The 19,071-nt window shown below is 47.0% G+C and overlaps 7 protein-coding genes across 7 annotated transcripts in view; 1 reads left to right on the top strand and 6 right to left on the bottom strand.

Annotated features, from left to right (window-relative positions):
- Positions 1-1,913, bottom strand: part of C922_04130 (hypothetical protein) — a gene marked incomplete at both ends in the record, with an annotated part of 3,143 nt that extends 1,230 nt beyond the window's left edge. Inside the window, one exon of the mRNA XM_008819715.1 lies at positions 1,809-1,913. Coding sequence (XP_008817937.1) covers positions 1,809-1,913 — 105 coding nt within the window. The remainder of the gene's footprint in view (positions 1-1,808) is intronic.
- A 911-nt stretch (positions 1,914-2,824) lies between these two features.
- On the top strand, positions 2,825-6,943 carry C922_04129 (DNA-directed RNA polymerase, mitochondrial; the record flags this gene model as incomplete). The annotated part of the gene is made up of 1 exon (XM_008819714.1): positions 2,825-6,943. The coding sequence occupies one exon, from the start codon at positions 2,825-2,827 to the stop codon at positions 6,941-6,943; it is 4,119 nt and encodes a 1,372-aa protein (XP_008817936.1).
- Positions 6,944-7,382: 439 nt separating this feature from the next.
- C922_04128 (hypothetical protein) lies at positions 7,383-9,006 on the bottom strand (the record flags this gene model as incomplete). The annotated part of the gene is made up of 2 exons (XM_008819713.1): positions 7,383-8,606; positions 8,767-9,006. 2 exons carry the CDS (start codon positions 9,004-9,006, stop codon positions 7,383-7,385), a joined length of 1,464 nt encoding a protein of 487 aa, XP_008817935.1.
- A 1,832-nt stretch (positions 9,007-10,838) lies between these two features.
- C922_04127 (small nuclear ribonucleoprotein D1) lies at positions 10,839-11,222 on the bottom strand (the record flags this gene model as incomplete). The annotated part of the gene is made up of 1 exon (XM_008819712.1): positions 10,839-11,222. One exon carries the CDS (start codon positions 11,220-11,222, stop codon positions 10,839-10,841), a length of 384 nt encoding a protein of 127 aa, XP_008817934.1.
- Positions 11,223-13,114: 1,892 nt separating this feature from the next.
- On the bottom strand, positions 13,115-13,584 carry C922_04126 (hypothetical protein; the record flags this gene model as incomplete). Its single annotated transcript, XM_008819711.1, has 2 exons — positions 13,115-13,283; positions 13,502-13,584. 2 exons carry the CDS (start codon positions 13,582-13,584, stop codon positions 13,115-13,117), a joined length of 252 nt encoding a protein of 83 aa, XP_008817933.1.
- A 1,133-nt stretch (positions 13,585-14,717) lies between these two features.
- Positions 14,718-17,072, bottom strand: C922_04125 (hypothetical protein; the record flags this gene model as incomplete). Its single annotated transcript, XM_008819710.1, has 6 exons — positions 14,718-15,120; positions 15,304-15,505; positions 15,646-15,731; positions 15,873-16,179; positions 16,294-16,557; positions 16,721-17,072. The coding sequence occupies 6 exons, from the start codon at positions 17,070-17,072 to the stop codon at positions 14,718-14,720; spliced, it is 1,614 nt and encodes a 537-aa protein (XP_008817932.1).
- Positions 17,073-18,288: 1,216 nt separating this feature from the next.
- C922_04124 (hypothetical protein) overlaps positions 18,289-19,071 on the bottom strand; it is a gene marked incomplete at both ends in the record, with an annotated part of 2,503 nt that continues 1,720 nt past the window's right edge. Inside the window, 2 exons of the mRNA XM_008819709.1 lie at positions 18,289-18,422; positions 18,682-19,056. Of these exons, the coding sequence (XP_008817931.1) occupies positions 18,289-18,422; positions 18,682-19,056 (509 nt within the window). The remainder of the gene's footprint in view (positions 18,423-18,681; positions 19,057-19,071) is intronic.

The following is a 19,071-nucleotide window of genomic DNA, read 5'->3' as shown; positions in this document are numbered from 1 at the left end:
AGCAATTACCCTTTTTTAGGTCTTCCCAAAACAATTTCTCCTTCACATTTTTTATGACTTCGCTGCAGTTCACTTCCAGTTCTGTGGGGGAAGTGGAAAAAGTGGAGGGGAGACGTAACATGTTTGGGCTGCACCCACGTTAAGAGGATATACTACGTGTGGAGGGGCGAAAAGAACAAATCACAGCTAAGCGGTACAGACAGCTCGACGGTCTCACGAGGGGATATGCTTACACGAGAGGTGATCAACTCAGCGTGCTCTGTAGGCACTATAGGCGAACTGGGGAGAGTGTCCCCAAAGGTGCCTCCCCATCTCCTCCGGTAAGTATCTACTCCTCTTCGCATCCATGCACGTCGGCGCGTTGTCACTCTCGCTATCCCGCGTTGTCACTCTAGCTATCCGGCGTTGTCACTCTAGCTATCCGGCGTTGTCACTCTAGCTATCCGGCGCTCCCACTCAAGCTATCCCTCTCTGCCACTCCTCGCTGGGTTACCCAAATTTTGGGGGATCCCCCTGGGCCTCAGGACAATAAACTTTATCGGCTTGGTGACCATTCCTGTTCGCGCGCTAACAACACTGCCAACAAGTGCTCGTGCGCCGTTTTCTCGCGCATCGATTTGGCGAATGCCTCGCGGGGTGGTAGCCCTTCCACCGGGCAGCAAATCGGTTAAAAATGGGCCCCCTTTTCCCCCTTTCTGTTTCTGCCCTTTGAGTGTAGCTGCAATTTTGCCAAAGTGTCCCCTTCCGCGAAGGGGTGGCAAGCTGCGATTTTTGCTTAAAAGCGGTGATGTTAAAAGGGAAGGAGAAAAAAAAAATAATTGACGTGAAGAAGGTACTGGGAAGATGCTAAAGTAAAACCAGGATGGAAAAAAAAAAGAAAAAGCTTAAAAAAAAATGCAAACCAATAAGGAAACAAAACTGATATGCCCCTCTCGGGAAGGTATAAAACAGTTAACAAAAAGAAAAAAAAACGGCAAATTTAAAGAAAAAAAAAAAAAGCAAATGGCTAAGTAACACATGATCGAAGGAGAAAAGGTACGAAAAACAAAATCGATTTTTCGCAAAGCGGGAGTGGAGTTTACCTGGTACTTACCTCATGTAGAACGAACAAAGCGGGGTTATGTGTCCTTGTGGATGTGCGCGGATGCATGGCATACGCTTGGAAAGCACATGTCCTGATGCATGTACTCCTACGTGTGCTCCTGCGTCTGCTCGTGCAGGGCAGCGTACAGGTGCAGGAACATACATGCGAAGGTTCCGTCTTGGTGAAGTGGCCTCGCCGCGGCCCTCTCTTTCCCGCGGGAGTTCGGACGGCGCCATTTCTCTCAGCACAGCTACCCTCCGATTCGTGGCAAGACGTAACCTGTCATATGTAATTTTTTTTTTCTTTTTTTTTTCTTTATTTTCGGGGGAATCTCACCGAGAAGGGAGAAATGAAATAGGGTAAGGGGCAGGTACGACGGACGTGGCGAATGGGGCTGCTTTCCCCATATCATTGTGGAATGCGGTATTATGTGCACATCTACATGCACTGCATACAAGTTGTATTCCTCCCTCAACGTTGGGGTGTAGAATTATTGTCGTGAAAGGGGAAGGAGGACGTCCATTCTGTGGCAGTAACGTTAATGGGTTACGCGTATTACGTAAATGTACAGTTTTTTTTCTATTTTTTTGTTTTTTTATCTTATTTTTTTATTTTATGTTTCTCTGTTCCACCACGTGCATGCCAAAGAGGAACTGGCGCAATGGGCCCACTTGACGAGGGGACGATAGCTTGTGTCCCGGGCGTTCCTCATCCGAGTGGTAACGTAGGCTGGGTATCGGTTGCCCATAGCTGTGTGGACGGATGAAAGGACAGGCGCATGGACGTGTATTCGTCTTCTCCGTCGTATAGACGAAAAAAGATGATTCATTAAACGGGAGCGGGAAAAAAAAAAAAAAAAAAAGTTCCCATCGTAGGTCAACCCGATTGACTAAGTGGTAATCCCATGCTTGGGCAGATGACGCTGCACGCGCTGTCAAATGTGGAGCACACCGAATGAAGGACTCCCCGGGGAGGAAGCCCAAAGGCGTTTAACAGCTCATGCGCAGCATGTTCGTCCATTCTCCCCCTCGCTCTTCGAAAGGGTGCCAACATTAAAAACATACATACGCGCCTATATCTTTTTATATGTTTATGTTACATGCGTATACGCAGTCCGAGCGGGGCACATAATTTTTCCGCGGCAGAGAGCTGAACAGTGCTGAGAAAAAAGAAAATGTAGCATTTTTTTTTCTCTTTTGTTTCTCCTCCCCAGGTTCTTCCCAATTGAAAGGGAAAAAAAAAAGAAAACTTCGTCCTGTGTTATCCATCACCCTTACATTTGACAAAGGAGCTCAATTTTTTTTTCTTTCTTTAAACCTTTTAGAGGAAAACGACGTTGCAAAATTCGTTCGTTGCAAGAATGAACAGATAACATGTTTGATGTGGGAGGCGGCTGCTATAGAAATAATAAAAAAAAAAATGGATGATTAATTTTCTATTTGCTGGTCACATCAGTAGTACAGTTTCTCTACACGCGTACACATATTCAGTGGGGATATTTTTTTTCTTTTTTTTTCTTTTTTTTTGCAACACACCATGGGTTGTGGAATCCCTAGGTTGTGGCGCCAAGGGAGGGGGAGACCACGAGCACGTGCAGACATGCGTATGTAAAGGCATATGTGTGCCCATATTTATTTACAACATATATATGCACCGCGAGGAGTGCTCCAAAATGACGCGCAGCCCCCTTCCCCCCGGCCCTCTTCTTATTCCGCGCTCTCGTCCAACCCGTTACAATAAATGAAATTGAAGGCACTCGCGTCACACCTTATCCCCCGCTTCGCACCGTTAAGTAGAAAGAACACCTCCCGCTACGTAAGAAGCGCAAATCCAAGGACATCGCACTCTTGGCAAACCAGGGCATTTATATCCTCAAAGGTACTCATATCGAGGGAGGAGGAGGCCCCTGCTTCGATCAAGCCGATTAGCGGTAATGGGGAAGATATAACTTTGGGAGATGATTCTACACAGTTTGGGGGGGGACACTCACCCCAAGGGGATCCGCAAAGTAAGCAGACACCCTGTGAGGATACACTCTGTGAGAATACACCCCCCTTACGGCCCGATGTGGGGACGAAGAACCTCGACGAGCAGGTCCTGAAAGAGCTGCACAGCTTAATAAGGTCAATCCAGAAATTGGACAAAAAGAAGAAGCAGCAAATTGTCAGCTACATAAACACGTTAAATAAAAAATATTTACAAAATATAGAAGGAGATGTGGTGACCTTTTTTGAAAACCTCGACCAATACATGGCGGCGAATGGTCTCCTAATGTGCGACCTTGGGGGGGAAGAAGTTCTGAGTCATATCCAGGGGGTGCATATGAATATTGTCGACGACTGCATCAAAGGGTCAGGCAGCGACGTGAACAGCCTCTTCGACGTTAACTTTATCAGAAAGGCGAAAGAGAAGTTGTACGGGGAACACATATACCCCATCGTCCAGGGCGCAAGCGAACGGCATATCGCTGGGATGAACGAACCGGCAAATACACCGCCTGACCAACAGCCTAACTATTCGACGGAGGGGAGGGACCCCCCCGAGGAGGAAGACATTGTGAACGTGCGCAGGCAAATGCTCATAGAGCGGTCCTCCTACCAGAAGGCAATCGAGGAAGCGGAAGAGTTCGTTTCGAATCTCCACGATTTGAAGAAGATAACGGAAATCCGGGGGCTGTGCAAAATATACTTGAGTTGGGTGAACGAGCTGGAACGCAGGATTGCCAACTACAGGGAGAGGCAGCGGCGGAGAGGCGGCGCAAGTTGTAGCGCTGAAGGGAGTACTTCTGGAAGCAGCACCACTGCTGGGAGCACTACCACCGCAGGCACCACCACCGCAAGCAGCACCACCGCTGGGACCACCCCGCTGAGCGATACTGGCAGGGGGGGGCTACCCGAACTGATAGAAGACAAACTACTAGCCATCATCACCGTGAAGTGGACCATTCAGTATACCTTCAACCCACAGAAGAAGAAATATGCCAACAGCATCATCACACAATCGAAGAACTTCGAGCAGGGCTACTCATACCAGTCTCTCTTCACACACATCGCTATAAAGATCGGCCAAGAAATCAACAACGAGTTGAACTTTCAGCAGCTCGAGAAGAGCAACCTTCTGTACCGTTACGTCAAGAGGAACAAAGCCAACGCGTCCTTCTCGCATTTTCAGAAATACAGAATACTCTGCGACATAAGGAAAAAGCTGCAGGGTGGGCGCCAAAAGGAGGAGGAAGCCCCCGCAGGAGTAGTGGCAGGGGTCTCTCCAACAACAACTGCAGAGTTGGCGGCAGAATCGACTGCAGAATCGACCGAGGTTCACCCCCGCGATGACTTCGACCTGGTCCAGTGGAACTCGCAGAAGAAGGCCGCAGTCGGCGGGCTCCTCCTGAAGATGCTCATGGACAGCGCAAAGATGGACGTCGATCTGAGCGTCGCCAAGGAGGAACACCGGAATGAATACAGGTACTACCTCCTCCTGCACAAGATGGCAAAGGGTAACGGGGAGAAGCTGCACGCGGATTGCAAATACGAGAAAGAGCTCAACTACGAGAAGTACTATGAGGAGGAGTCTAACTCGCTGGAGTTTCTGGTCCTGGAGAGGGGAAAGGGACGGGGCGCTGAGGAGGCGGCGGAGAGGGGGAAGCGTAGGGGAAAGAAGAGGGGAAAGGAGAAGGGGAAGCAAAGGGGTGGCGAGGATGGTGATAACACGGATGAGGCGGCGAACACCGCAAACACGGTTAACACGGCTCACGCGGCTAACACGGTTAACCCCCCTAACATCGCTAACCCCCCTAACACCGCCAACCCCGCCAGTAGGCGCGAAAACAACTTCTGCAAACGGCAGAAGGAGAAGCTGAAGAACAAGCAGGTAGTGCTGTACCGATCGAGAAGAGACCCAAACAAGATAGAGCTCCCAGTATTTATCCACTCGTACATGTGGAAGAATGGAAGCTGGTACGGAGTCATACACATGCGGGAGTGTTGCGCGAATTATCTTCTAAACAATGCGATAAACTCGCACATCCCGCTGAACCACCTGCCGATGATAAGCAAGCCTAAGAAATGGACTCACTCCGAAGGAGGAATGATACTTCTGAAAAATAATTTCATCCGATGTAATGTGAAGCCGCTTTTCAACATAGACGTGTGTAACTTGGAGCGAATCAGAAGTATAGTCTCCCAAATAGGAAATGTCCGGTGGAAAATAAATGGAGAGATTTTACACCTCATTGAATATGCATATATGAATGGAATTACAATTGGAAACATCCCGCGAAGTCAGAATTATGACCTTCCAAGTGGCCCCTCCGACATGACAAAGAGGGATGTAGAGGACGTAAAGAAGTACTATCTCTTAAGAGAAGAAATCAGCAGACTGAATAAATGCCTGATAAGTGAGCGTCCTACTTTTCTACAAAAATTGGCGGTAGCAAAGACCTTGAAAAATTGTGAGGTGATTTATTTCCCTCATAATATTGACTTCCGGGGGAGGATGTACCCCCTCTCTCCACACCTCCACCACATGAGTGACGACATCTGTCGCAGTCTGATTACCTTCCATGATAGAGAAGAAATTGGTCCCAGGGGATTGTTCTGGCTTAAAATACACCTCGCCAATAACTTTGGGAAGGACAAACTTAACTTCGAGCAGCGGATTAGATGGGTTGATGCCAATTTGGAAAATATCAAACGGCTTAGTGAAAATCCTTTTCAACATGTGGAATTTTGGAACACAGCAGAGAAACCATGGCAAGCTCTCTCCGTCTCGATAGACCTCACCAGAGCGATGGAATGTCCTGATCCGTCCAAATATCGGAGTAACATCCCTGTGCAGCAGGATGGCACTTGCAATGGCCTTCAGCATTATGCCGCCCTGGGGAGGGACTACGACGGGGGGAAGGCGGTCAACATCATTCCATCCGATGAGCCGCAGGATATTTACACCGTCGTGTTAGAAATTGTGAGGAGTAAAATTAGGGCCGACCTGGACGGAACGGCTGCGTCCCCCACGGGAAGTAGTGGTAGTGGCGGCAGTGGTAGTGGCGGCAGTGGTAGTGGCGGCAGTGGTAGTGGCGGCAGTGGTAGTGGCAATTCTAGCTCCCTCTCCCGAGGAGACCTCGCCAGACACTGCTTCCAATTCGACCTCCTGAAGAGAAAAGTCGTCAAACAAACCATCATGACCATCTGCTACGGAGTCACCTCAGTAGGAGCCAAAGATCAAGTGAAGGGGAAGATACAAAACATGATTAGCAAAGTGCTCGACAGGAATGCCATCAACCAGGTGTCGCAGTATATCGCCAATTACATCTTCGAATCGATTAGCGAAATTTTTAAGAGAGCAATGGTAATAAAGAGATGGTTCAATAATCTATCCAAAGTGACGAATGAGCTGAACATCCCGGTCACGTGGTTATCCCCCATAGGTCTTCCATGCGAACAACCCTACCGATTAGGACAACGAATTTTAGTCAACACTCCTCTGCAGTCAGTCAGTGTCATCTCGTATCAGAATAGCTTGCTTTATAAAAACAAACAGAGACTTGGTTTCCCTCCAAACTTTGTCCATTCGCTGGACGCTTCTCACCTTATGATGACAGCTGAGAAGATGATCCTGGAGAAGAATCTCAGCTTTGCCGCTGTGCATGACTCCTACTGGGCTCACGCATGCAATGTGGACCTAATGAACACATTTATTCGAGATTCTTTTGTCACGCTGTACGATGAACCCATATTACAGAACCTTTACCAGAGCTACCAGATGCGCTTGGGGAAGCACGCCTCCAGGATCCCCGCGCCCCCGGAACAGGGCCATCTCGACGTATCCCTCGTTCGCCACAGTCGCTACTTTTTTAGTTGACGGGGGGGAAGCGGCGGAGGGGAGCGCTGAACAGGTGGCATCTGGGCATGCGAACGTGTGCACACTAACCCGCTCACCCGATGACACTTCTCTGTGTGCACCCCCCCCTTTTTTTGTCTGCGCGACGAACAGCAAAGAAGCGCCCGCCTTTTGAAGATTAAATTTAAATCAAAACAAACACGCCGACCGCGATGTGCACTGTAGGCGTTTTCTTGTTCAAAAAAAAAGAAAGGACGAAAGAAAGGACGAAAGAAAGGACGAAAGAAAGGACGAATGAAAGGAAAAAGAATGGGTTCCACCTTTGGGGTATCTCCCGAGGGGGGCTTTTTTTCCAAGCGGTACGGGGCCTTGAGGAAGAGGCGGCACAAATGGAGGAAGTTCGCCTCGCACACGGCTTGACCGATTCACCGCTTGACAGATTGACCACTTGATCGCCTCCTCACCACGAGGGAGTGTTCCCGATGATGGCAAACTCGCGCACGATGTAGGGGTAGAGCAGGCCCTCCCTCTCCGGCTCGGGATGCTTGGACAGAGCGATGGTGTAAACTACTTCGCGAATATCGTCGATGTTCCCCTCGATGATTTCATCATTCGAATTTTTTAAGCAGTTGATTTGCTGCGTGTGGAAGGTGAAGATGAACCAGGGGGAACTCTCCTCCATTCTCTGTGCCCCCTTTAGCTCGTGATTCTTATATATCAGCACATTTGTGTCCAAGTATACTTTTTTTTTCTTCCTCTCCTTTATGCTTGCGTTTAGGGAGTTAAAAGCTGACTGCCCACAATGCAGCCGCAGCGTCTCTTCATCACCGATTAGGTAAGACTCAACGATGTGCTTCGATATAACAAACTCAAAGAGGTACATCAATTCAGACAGCTTAAAATTTTTGTCGTACATTTTCATCTCCCTCAGGGCTGCTGCCAGTTCGGTTTCGCCAAATAATTTGCCCAGAATGGGATTTTCAAAAAAGTTGTTTAAAAATGGCATGTCTTTCAGTTTGCTTCCAAATTTGTCCCATGCGGATTCTTGTGCCAGTACCAGTTCGCTGGTCCCGGGTTTGTCCTCTGCAACCCCCTCTTCTGAGTGCTTTCCAGATTGCCTCGCTTTGTTTGCACTACTCTCCGTTTTGGATTGGTTTGGCAGGGATCCGGTTTTCCCCTTGCCGAGGTCATCACTGGGGTGGGCGTCACTGTCCAAAGTGTTGTTCATATTGCTTTCTCCGCTTCTGTCGCTTCCTCCCATTCCTCCGCTTCCTTCGCTTCCCCCACGCGCACTCCTCTTGTAGCGCTTGATGGCCATTTCCTGCCTCCACTTGTCCAGCTGCCCCAAGGCGCTGTTCTTCTCATTCCACTTGTCCGCCAGTTCTGCTACCTTGCTGCTTGTACACAGAAGCAACTTTTGCAGAATCAGAAAAAACTTCACAGTGGCATTTTTTGAAAGCCTAAAAAGTGTGTAATTCTCAAAACAGTAGCGAATAAAATTGCTGACATCACTGTAGAGAAGCTTCACTGCTTCTTCATTTTTTTCCTTTATGTGCTTTAGGAGATTTATGTTTTCCTCGATTTTTTTTTTCAGCTTCACCGCCTTGTGGTCTATTTCGGTTTTTTCCTTCAGCTCCTTCAGGGCCTCCTGGTACTGCTTGTTTTCCTTCATGTCTTTTTTGACCTGCAAAGGGGTTAGAGGCGATTAGCAGTGGTTACCGCTCATTCGCGGTGGTGAGGAACACTTCCAATTGGTTCCAAGAGAACCTCTCCGCGAGTGCGTCACGCCACGGGGGGAGAGAGGCCCCCCTCGATCGCATCCACCAAAAAGGGGGAAAACCTACCTGCTCGATAACATTCTTCATAAAGGTTGAAAAGCATTTTCTGTTTTTCCCCGTGAGATGGACACCCTCCTGCTGTGCGTTTCTCCCTTCACTCCAGAGGAAGTAGTCCTTCCCCTTGAAGACATATTTTCTGTCGAAAATATTTTTCACTCTACCTGTGGCTGAAACGAATCTCCTACACTTTGCGTTCTTGCCAACGTTATGGTTCACAATAAATACGCTATTTAGAATGCTCCTCATGGTGCGTCTCGCCCAGGGTTCCTGCTACAAGCGCCCGCAGGTATACACACGTAATTAAATAATTAAGTAATTACGCAAGTGTATAGATATGGATGAACACTTTTTTTTTGCGCCGGCGAGTGGGGTCAACTAAGCAGGCTGACCAGCATGAGGGCGGGGTACGTTCACTACGTCGGCATGCCACACAGCCGACATATTCTTCTGTTGCACAGGTATATGCGGTTGTTATGGCGGACGGGGACAAAAAAAAAAACAAGAAGAGCACAAAAGAAGGTACGCAAAATGGACAGTGAGCGTATCCAGGTGCGTATTTTATATGAATATAAAGGTGGGCGTTTTCCCCTTGTGTTACATCACCAACGGTATGCAAATTAATCGGCAGGCGGGCGCCCCTTTCCCAATGAGAACTCTCACCGCTCATAGGCTGATTTGTTCAGCAGTGGAGTTCACTCTGCGACGTGGAACTTTGTCGCCAGCGCCGCGGTTACGCTTACAAGTTGCAGAAAGGTACACGTACGAACACGTACAGTTCATATGCATTTTTCCGCTCCTGAATGAACGTTCAAAAAAAGGAGCACTCTCTTAGGGGTAAAAGAAAAAAAAATTCCCCTCCCATGACTGCAAAGGACCACAAAAACAACATTCTTTCTACATACCTTTTCGTCGCTTACTTTTTTGGTTGGTGAAGAGGTTGGCATTTTAAAGCGGCTTCGCCAGGGCAAAAATGGAGCGACCTGAATTATGCGGGTGGTTTTTCCAAATGCACGTTTTTTTCGCGTTTTAAAGCAGGCAATTTGAACGCGGGCAAAAAAATGAAGCCCAAGTTTCTGAACCAATGAGTGGCCAAAACAAGGGGAGAAAAAATATTAAAGCTGCAAGGCATTAAAGCTACAAGGCATTGAAGCCGCAGGGCAGTAAAGCTGCAATGGAGGCACAACACGTTAGTCACAAGCCACTTGTCCGTTCCACCTGTTGTTATGTTTACAACTCGTCGCGTAAAAAGGGAACCCACCCAGTTGAATAAAATTGCAGTGAAATGTTCACTTAAAAGAAAAAAAAACTTTTATCCGGAATGACAAGTGAGGAGGGGAAATTTTTGTGGAGGGAAAAGTGCCCCTGCCATGTACGTCTTAAATGGAAGCAGTTTTGTAAGTTGTTACAATTTGTCGAAAATTGCACGAATTGACTTCTCCGTGGTTGCGAACTTTTCTCCCGCAGAGGGGAGGGCCATTAACGCCAAAGAAGCCAAATGGACGACGGCAAAAGCAAGATACAACACCGTTGCCATCGCCCGCACTTCCATTTCCACGTCTGTGCGTACAATTTCGTTTAATCTTAAACGAGCGAATGGTTGCCATATCACAGAATGAAGGAAGAAAGCCTCCGTTCTGCGATTTCACACGCGGAATAAGTTAGGCGAAATATGTTGAAGTGAGGCGAAAGACGAAGTGGTGTGATGTGTGATCACTACGCAAAGATACGCCCCACGAAAATACACACAGGGATGAAGCTGAAATGAATAAAATGATATAAAAATAATATGAAAAGAAAAAAAAAATTATGAACTGTTCAGGTAAAAAAATATAATCAAATGGGAAAGACAGTATATAATTGGCTAGCCATTACGATGGGCAGTTTATTTATTTTCTTTTTTTTAAAAAAGCGCGGTGTTGAAAAGGCATTTATATTTATACGCATGGTGATGGGACAAGGTATAAATGCCCAATTGGCAAGGATCCATCCTTCCTGAGCTCCGTTCTGCGCACTTGTTCTCTTCCATTCATCCCATTCATTCCATTCATGTTAATCCCACTGCTGCGCCGCGCTTACCCCTACCTTTTCATAATTTTGCGACCGCGCCCCCTGCCCTTTCCGCCGGCCTTCACCTTGTCCTTGTTTACAAAGTCCTTGTTCTTGGACACCTTCTGTTTGGGCGTGTCGTCCACCAGCAACGTGTCGAGCGGGAGGCTGTCGGAGAGAATAAAGTATCGTATGTTATTCCCCCTGATCGTTACGTGATCCAGCGACAAAAACTGCTTCGTATTAACATTATACTCACCGACATTCTTGTTTTTAATTACGACTTTAACGCTCTTCATGTGTGTATTCATTCTGATGTCCACCCCCGTTATGATCCCCGTCACGAGGGTCCCGTTCTTTAACTCGATGGTGACATTTTCGTTTGTTAATTTCATTAAGAAGGTCACCAGTTTCATTGTCGCTGCACCGGGGGGGACTAACTGGGATGTACGCTCGAGGGGGGTTACTTAGGAGGTGCCTACTCGGAAGGTACTTGCCTGGAAGATACTCACTGGCGCGGTCCCAATTTATAACTTCTGCTCAATCGGTGTATAGATTCTACCTCACCGCGGACACTACCTCCCGTTCTACTGTTTCGATTACAACCCTTCTCGATGCTGCGACTTCTCCTCTGGGGTGTCACCAAATGGAGATACTGCCCATGGGTGTCTGGAATCTTTAACCACTTGCTGATGAGCGGGGATTTCCCTCTACACGCTTCGTTAAAATCTGCTTAACGATGCGCCAAGCTTTGTCTGGCGAGGAAACACCGCGTGCTATTTTAAAACTGTTTAAAGAGAAAAAATAAACAGCTTCTTTCTTCAAGAGCTTCCTCCTCCAAAGCGTTGAAAATTTGGGTAGCCCTCATATTGGTTTATAAATTCTACTTGCAATATTTTTACATTCGAAAGTCAGGCAAAAAAAAAAAAAAATCATAAAATGGCTGTATCGGCAGATGGTATCACATCCGGGAATCAACGCCGATTTGTGAATTGCGAAAAGGTTGGAAAAGGACTCTCTTGCGCCGTTAAAGTGATTCACATATGGCATATTCAAGAAAAAAAAAAGAGAAAGTTAAGAAAGAAATAGCGAAAGTTAAGAAAAAAAAAAACGAAAGTTACTAACAAAAAAGAGAAAGCTACTAACAAAAAAGAGAAAGTAAAGAAAAAGAAAAGGATGAGCAAAGAAGCTTCTCCCCAGTGTATAGAACACATAAAGCGTGACAGATATTTTCCCCACCTTCGCAGCAGAAACAGCCTCCTTCATCCGCTCTTCCACGTTCGTACTTCTCTCCTTCAAGAGGCGCATTTCAGAGAAGTGGCATCAGGGAAAAATGCCCTGTGTAATATGATCACTCATGCAAGGAGAACTAAAAATGGGCCTTCACCTGTGGACTGCCACCTTTTGCCCATATAAACGGCAGTACAACAGGCACCCTTTTTTTTTGGGGGGGAATCTCTCGATTGAAACGGCAACGCGATTAGCATTTATGCTTCATGCGATGTGATACCCCTTTGTAATAATACTCCACCTGTTTGGCCATTACGCAGAAGGTACCCTCCATGTTGAGCAACCCTAAACCGTCCTCTCCATGCCAATATCCATTGTTTCCCGCAGAGGGAAATACACACACTATGCGCACCACACTCCTGCGTCTGTGGGAGGCGAGTAACAGCACGAACGTTTAAACAGCTTATCGGAGCGCTTGTCCAAATATGAACAGGCCCCTTTTCGCCCTGCGTAGTGTAGACGACATACGTTTTAGCCAACACACAAAATGGGGAGGCGAGGAAGAAAAAAAAAAGAAAGAAAGAAAAAAAAAATTAAATTAATAGGCACAAACAACACCCAAGCTACACGTATCCAAAACGTTCATAAAACTGAACAAGCAGGAGTAACACTCGGGATGACGATAAAAACTACCCTTCCCGTGACCTGCGCACATAGTGGTGGTAAAGGTGTACTTGACAATGGCTACTTGGGGGAACGACAGGCATAAGACGAAACGTCCAGCTTTGGCAAACACATTGTTTCATTACATCTTTTCATTTCTTCATCGGATTTCCTAAGCACAAAAAAGGTTTCCATGATGTCCCCTTCCAATTCATACTTCTCCTTTTAGCCGCCATTCTTAATGGTGGTGCATTTCTGCTCTTCTGTCCCTCTACTAATAACCTTAACGGATTGTTCGATACACTCGTGGTTACTACGTCGGGAAAGGTTAACGCGAAGTGGTCGTAACCAATCGATACAGGCAACTTCTCCACAGATCTGCACTCACCATTGGGTGTGCTTCATCACTTTCCCATCACTGCGCTTTCAACAGCTTGCTGTACTTCTCCTCGTCAATCACCCCTTTATCCTTTAACTTCTCCAAATGGTACTTATAAAAATACGATGGCGTGTAGTTCCGCACGGAGAAGTCTGGCCGGTGCGACTTCACCACGGCCGCTGCTCCTAACATGAGACTTAGGAAGCTACACTCAGGGAAGAAGTAAAAAATGAAGCGTCATAATGGTGAACATTGCATGATGAGACACATGCGAGTAAAAGACAACATGAGGGGGAGGGTTGTCCCCAATATGTATTCCCCTTGGGATACTCCACCTTGGCTGACGCCGCTTACACAGGCGGTCTGTTTAGCTGGTCACACATACCACGCAGCCGGCGCGCGCCCTCTCATGCTCTTCCCCACCTGTAACGCCGTAAGAATTTCACTCGGTCCTTCGAAAAGTTGGGGAAATATTTGAAGATTTCCTCAATGGGGATGAAAACCATTTTGCGTGACTGTGTGGGGGGAAAGAGGCGGGAAAGGTTCGCGAAAAAAAGAGGGGAAAAAAGCTAGAAAAAAAAGAGGGAAAAAAAGCGGGAAAAAACTTACATGCATATTTCATTTACAATTACATGTACCCCTTCTTGTAAATTTGCCTTTTGCGATGGAGTATGCTCGCGGGCCACACCTACGAAGCGACGGTTTCCGCTTGGGCAGCTCACTCGATTAGCCGTATAGCCACACAACATTAAACGATGCGCGCAAAAGGAAATTGTCAAATAATTCTGCAAACACTTGGAAGGACGCTCTTCGGAATGGCAAAAAAAAAAAAGGCAGACCAGTTTGAGCGGCAGTTGAGTGTGATGTGAAGAAGATAATTGAAGAAATGGGAAGACCCGATTTGGTACGTTAACGGAAGGGAAGGGCGATCACTACGGAAATGACCACCATGGTGATTCTCCTATGGTGAATTTGTCCCGAAAGGTTAAATGAACTGCCAAATGATTTGGCCAATCAATCTGCACAAGTGCGCGGCGCGGGAAGCGGGGTGGGGGGACGGACTCCGGACGATTTCCCTCAAAATAAAACGTAGCGACCATTGCAGAGGAAAAAAAAAAAAAAAAAAAAAAGAACCTTTAGTCAACATTTTAACCTTAAAACCACCTGTAAAAATGATATACACAAAAAATGCCACTTTTAGGAGCAATGTGTTGCGCGTCTGCGGTTTCGCATCTTCACACCGACACGATTAGAACCACAAGACGATTTGCTTACGTTGGGGCAGATCCCATAGGTTTGGTTTCTGCCCAAGCCTATTCGTGTATATTAAAACATGCCTCTGATGGGATGCAGTGAGACACATTTAAAGTTAAAGGGGCTCATTCTTCACGTGATGGCAGGGGGGGGGCAAGCACACACAGGGCCTTGATTAACAGGTCCAGGGGGCTGCTGATAGAGGAGCCTGCTGGTAGGGTTTTTTTTTTACCAGATCTTCACTGTTAAGAGGGAGGCGTCAAACTGGGCAACCCTGTCGAGGGAGCGTTTCCACATCTTAAAGTTATGTCCCCCTCCCCCTGCAGTTGACATCACAACGGATTGCTCGTCTACCGCTCTACCCACCGATCTGCTAACCGATGTGCTAACCGATGTGATCGCTGCTCGACCCGCTGGATAGAGTAAAACTGGAGCTACTCTTGTGTAACTTCTTCTCATTGTCCCCCCTGACATCGACGTCCGAATCGGAGAGAGTGTTATCCAGGAGGTCAATTCTGTGCACCAAAGAGTCATACTGCTTGTTGTATTGCTCAAACTTTTTGGACAACTGTGGGTAGTTACTCTGGGCAAGTGAATTTGAAATTTTTATTTTTTCATTTATGTCGCTAGCCAGTTGTATGTATCTCACAAGAGTGAAGGAGATCCCACTGAGGCTGTCTTTTATTTCGTTTATGTCTCTTCCATAAGACGGGTTCAGCAACTGCAGTGGGTTCTTTTCCAAGTAGAGGACCTTCTTTTCAATTTCGTCTATCTTGTCTCGCAGCAGTCTGTCAGGGGGATGAAAAGAAAGAAAAATAAAATAAATAAAATAAAAAAGGCAAGCATATAGGAGAGTTCCCTTTTGGGTGGGTAGGCGAGGCTGGATCGTCTGGCCTAGGCAAGGAAGGGCATCCCCTTTTTCCTGCCCTATTTTTGTGTCCTATTTTCCCTCCCCATTTTGCTTTCCCTACTTGAAGTATGGGAACGCAAGGAGCGGTGTGAATTTGTAAATCTTGCTAGACGTCTCGTTGTTTCGCAGCCCCCCGAAGATGAAGAAGTAGCCGCTCTCGTCCACTTGGATAATTTTCCCATAAAAGTGGTGGGTGACCAGAGGGGTGCCGTACACGTTCAGGATTGACCACGTGTTCAGATTTATATCATACGCGTGAATGTCTTCAAGGGGGAAGAAGGAGATGAGGGGTGCGAATGCCTATGAATATATATGCGTGTGGCGGGAATGGCTCACACATGGCGCACACATGGCACACACATGGCACACACATGGCACACACATGAGCCGTGTTGGGGCTTACCCAGCAGCTCCGACCTGGAGTACCAGCAGAAGTTGTACCCCCCGCAGAGGAGGAACCACCTGTCGTTCAGGATGGTGGAGCTGTGTCTGCAAAAAAAAAAAAAAAAAGAAGAAAAAAATATACACATGCCTATGCACCTACATATCCACATACATATCCACATACATATCCACATCCACCTACTCATACGTCTACACGTGTATAGAACCCCCTTCCCCCTGGCTTACCCAAATCGCCCCACGGGAATCTTCCCTAGGGAATTTTCAATTAGGGTCCACTTCCCATTACTTAAGGAGTAATACCAGAAAGTGTCTTCAGCGCATTTGTTTCTGGCGTCGATCCCTCCGAAGATGAAAGCTCTAACTTCGTTGCCCTGGTTAGATATGCACACAGAACACGAATGGAAAAATCGGGCGCTGGGTTTGGAAACCACCTTCTTGTAATACTCATCCTTGCTCATAATTTTGACCCACTTCTTTTCCTCTTCGAAGTAGCACCAGATGTCATTGTTCACGTTTAGGTTCCCCATGTTCCCTGCAGGGAAAGGAGGCGAGGGTGTTATATCTAGCCGCTGCCACACGTTTTCGCCGCAGCGCCATTTGCAGCTGTCCACCTGGCGCAGTTACCCACTCGAATCAGCATCCCTACCTCCATGGATGAAGACGATATTCTTGTATTTAAAAGACACATGTCCAAAAACCGGGGGGGGAGAAGATTGCACCTTTATGTGTTCCCAGCTGTTGTTACTCAGATTGAAGACATAGGTGTCGTTCGTGATGTACCTGCCCCGCTTGCCTCCAAACAAGAACAGGCACTCTTCGCTCAGGGTGCTGGAGTAAACTAAATTCAGCGTTGCGTAGTACCGGCTCTGCGGCGGGGTTCGTTCTTCCACGAGGCTGAAAATTTGCGTGTCTGCGGTGGGAGAAAGAAGGGGAAAACGTAGCAGAAAAATGGCAGAAATAATAACCGCAGATGGATAAATGCCTCGCTGCGCACACACAGTAGGCGAAAATGAAATTGGCACTCTGTCCAAGTAGCCCCTTGGCTGCTTCCCCATCGCCCGGTGCTGAATTACCCGTGCTGAACTTAATGAGCTTCGAGCTGAAGGATTCGCGGAGTTGGTTGCCGCCATATATGTATATGCTGTTCTTGTAGAAAATGCAGCAGTGGCCAAAGCGGACGTTGAAAACGTCTCCCCGATGAATTAACTCGGATTTACAGTAAAAAGGTAGCACCTCTGAACAGAAAGAGATGGTCTCCACATTGCTGTCATCACGATACTCTTCTAGAGCGGTCAAACCTCCATGGGTGAAAGGCTTCGAAATAAATTTAAATAAATTTTCTGCGAATATGATGGTGTCATGTGTAAACTTGGCCAAGTAGGAGTCTTCCTTTTTTACATGCAAGAATTTGTTTGATGATGTCATTTTGTGAGATTTTCTTTTCTTTCTTTTTTTTCTTCCTTCTCCTATTTGGGTCCCTCGCGGAGTGACATGCTGTGGCGAGGGGGCATCACGAGACGGGGATCCAACGGCGCATCGCAGGTGGGCACCCAAAGGTGCATCACAAACTGGAAGAACGAATTAGCCACAATGGGAAGTACCGGACAGAGGCAACAGACACTGGCTGGAAGACTAGTCCAAATTTTACCCGCACTATGCGTCTCTAAGGGGGGTTATGGTACGCGTATGTGGTGTCACCAGCCGGTTAGTTTTGGCCGAAGTTTTTTTTTTTTTCATTCCCAATTGGTTTTTCCTGGTGTGTACTTTATCGTTCCGTTTTATCATTACGTCTTATGGTTTCGTTTTATCGTTCCCATTTTGTCGTTCCCATTTCTAACTGCTCACCCCAACGCAGCAGCAGTGTACACCGTGCAACTTCGCTTGTGGCCACTCTATAGCATTTTTCCCACCCCTTCTCTGCAACCCTTCTTTGCTGTTTTTCTTTTTTTTCTTCCCTTCACCCGCTTAGTACTGCCTCCCTTGGAGGGAAATGCCGCAAAAAAAAAAAAAAAAAAAAAAAAAAACAGCATGGACAATTCACTTGGAAGGAAGCACTACGGCCATGCAGTCCGTGCCATGTTGCTGATTTAGAAAAAAAATAAATTGTTCTGTCCACACTTTTTTTTCTTTTTTTTCTTACAACGGGGATTTTAAAATGAAGGGGAAAGGCTACGAATTAGGTTAACCGGAACACGCATCTTTTGGAAAACGAATAAACTGGGGGTGGGGAAAAAAAAGAGGGGAAACAGAGTGGCCAAAACACGCGAAAAGAGGAAGTCAAATGGCGCAGAATGAAAGAGGAGGAGTGGGAATTTTTTTCTTCTTCCCCGTCAATGCCATACTTCACACATACGATCCGTGCCGCAAACGAGGGTTGAAAAAAAAAAGACGAAAAAAAAATTAACATCGCGGAAGAGGCTGTTTCCCTTTTGACATATCAAAAGAGGGGAAGCCAAGGAAGTGGACGGGAGCAAACACAAAAAAAGGGAAAAAGGTGTAGATTGTGCAACGCGCGTGGAACCCCACCATATGACTCCCCCGGATGGAAAAACAAGCGGTTAACGGGACAGGGAGGTAAGCCAATCAGACACAGGCTCCTAGACAAGAGGACGACTGGGCAGGAACGCTCCCACCTCCCCCTCTATATCCTGTCATGGTTCATCAAGACGTTGGATGATTCCAGCTTCCGAATGCGCTGTTCTAATTTTTCCAAAGCTTCCGTCTCTATGTTTTTGGACAGTAGCATTTCGCACTGCTGGTTCAGCTTTTCGAGTGCTGCGAGGGGGGAAAAACAAAATGAAGTAGAATAAAATAAAGGCAAGTAAAATAAAGCAAAAACAAAGAAAAATAAATACATATATAAATCGTGACCAGGTGTGCTTGGCTTTGCGCAATTGTTCAGCCGCTCAACCGCTCGGCTGGCTTTCCCCAAATGAGTGCCCTCCACACGTGGACGTTGTTTCCCCTCTCGGTGCGCCGCGCTGCGCCGTCCGTCTGCTTTGCAGACAAAGAAGCCAAAACTCCTCAAGCTTACCGGAAAACTTCAGCTCGAAGGTCTTCATCATGTGGTTTATGCTGTTCACCTCCTCTTTCAACTCAGCTATTTTTAACTCGAATTCGGCTAAATTCACATGCTCATTGTCATTTGAATTTTCGTTAATGTTTTGCATTTTTGTGTTGAGCTGCTCGAATTTCCCCTTCAAGGTTTTGTACGACACGTACGTAACTAAGGGGGACATGCTGAAAGCGTCGCAGAATTCGCTGGTCTCGTCCGACCCTCCAAAAATATGCAGCGACTTCTTATAAGGCACTAAACATAACGATCCGTAGTACCCCCTGTTGAAGTTTCTCGAGGTACTGATGTCAACTTCGAACCAGGAGAAGGTGTAAATGTTCAGTGCGTACATGTCTGCAAAGGGCGGGG

The sequence above is a fragment of the Plasmodium inui genome, assembly GCF_000524495.1.
Source record: "Plasmodium inui San Antonio 1 unplaced genomic scaffold supercont1.20, whole genome shotgun sequence".
NCBI lineage: Eukaryota > Apicomplexa > Aconoidasida > Haemosporida > Plasmodiidae > Plasmodium > Plasmodium inui.
This window is presented reverse-complemented; position numbering and strand designations above follow the sequence as displayed.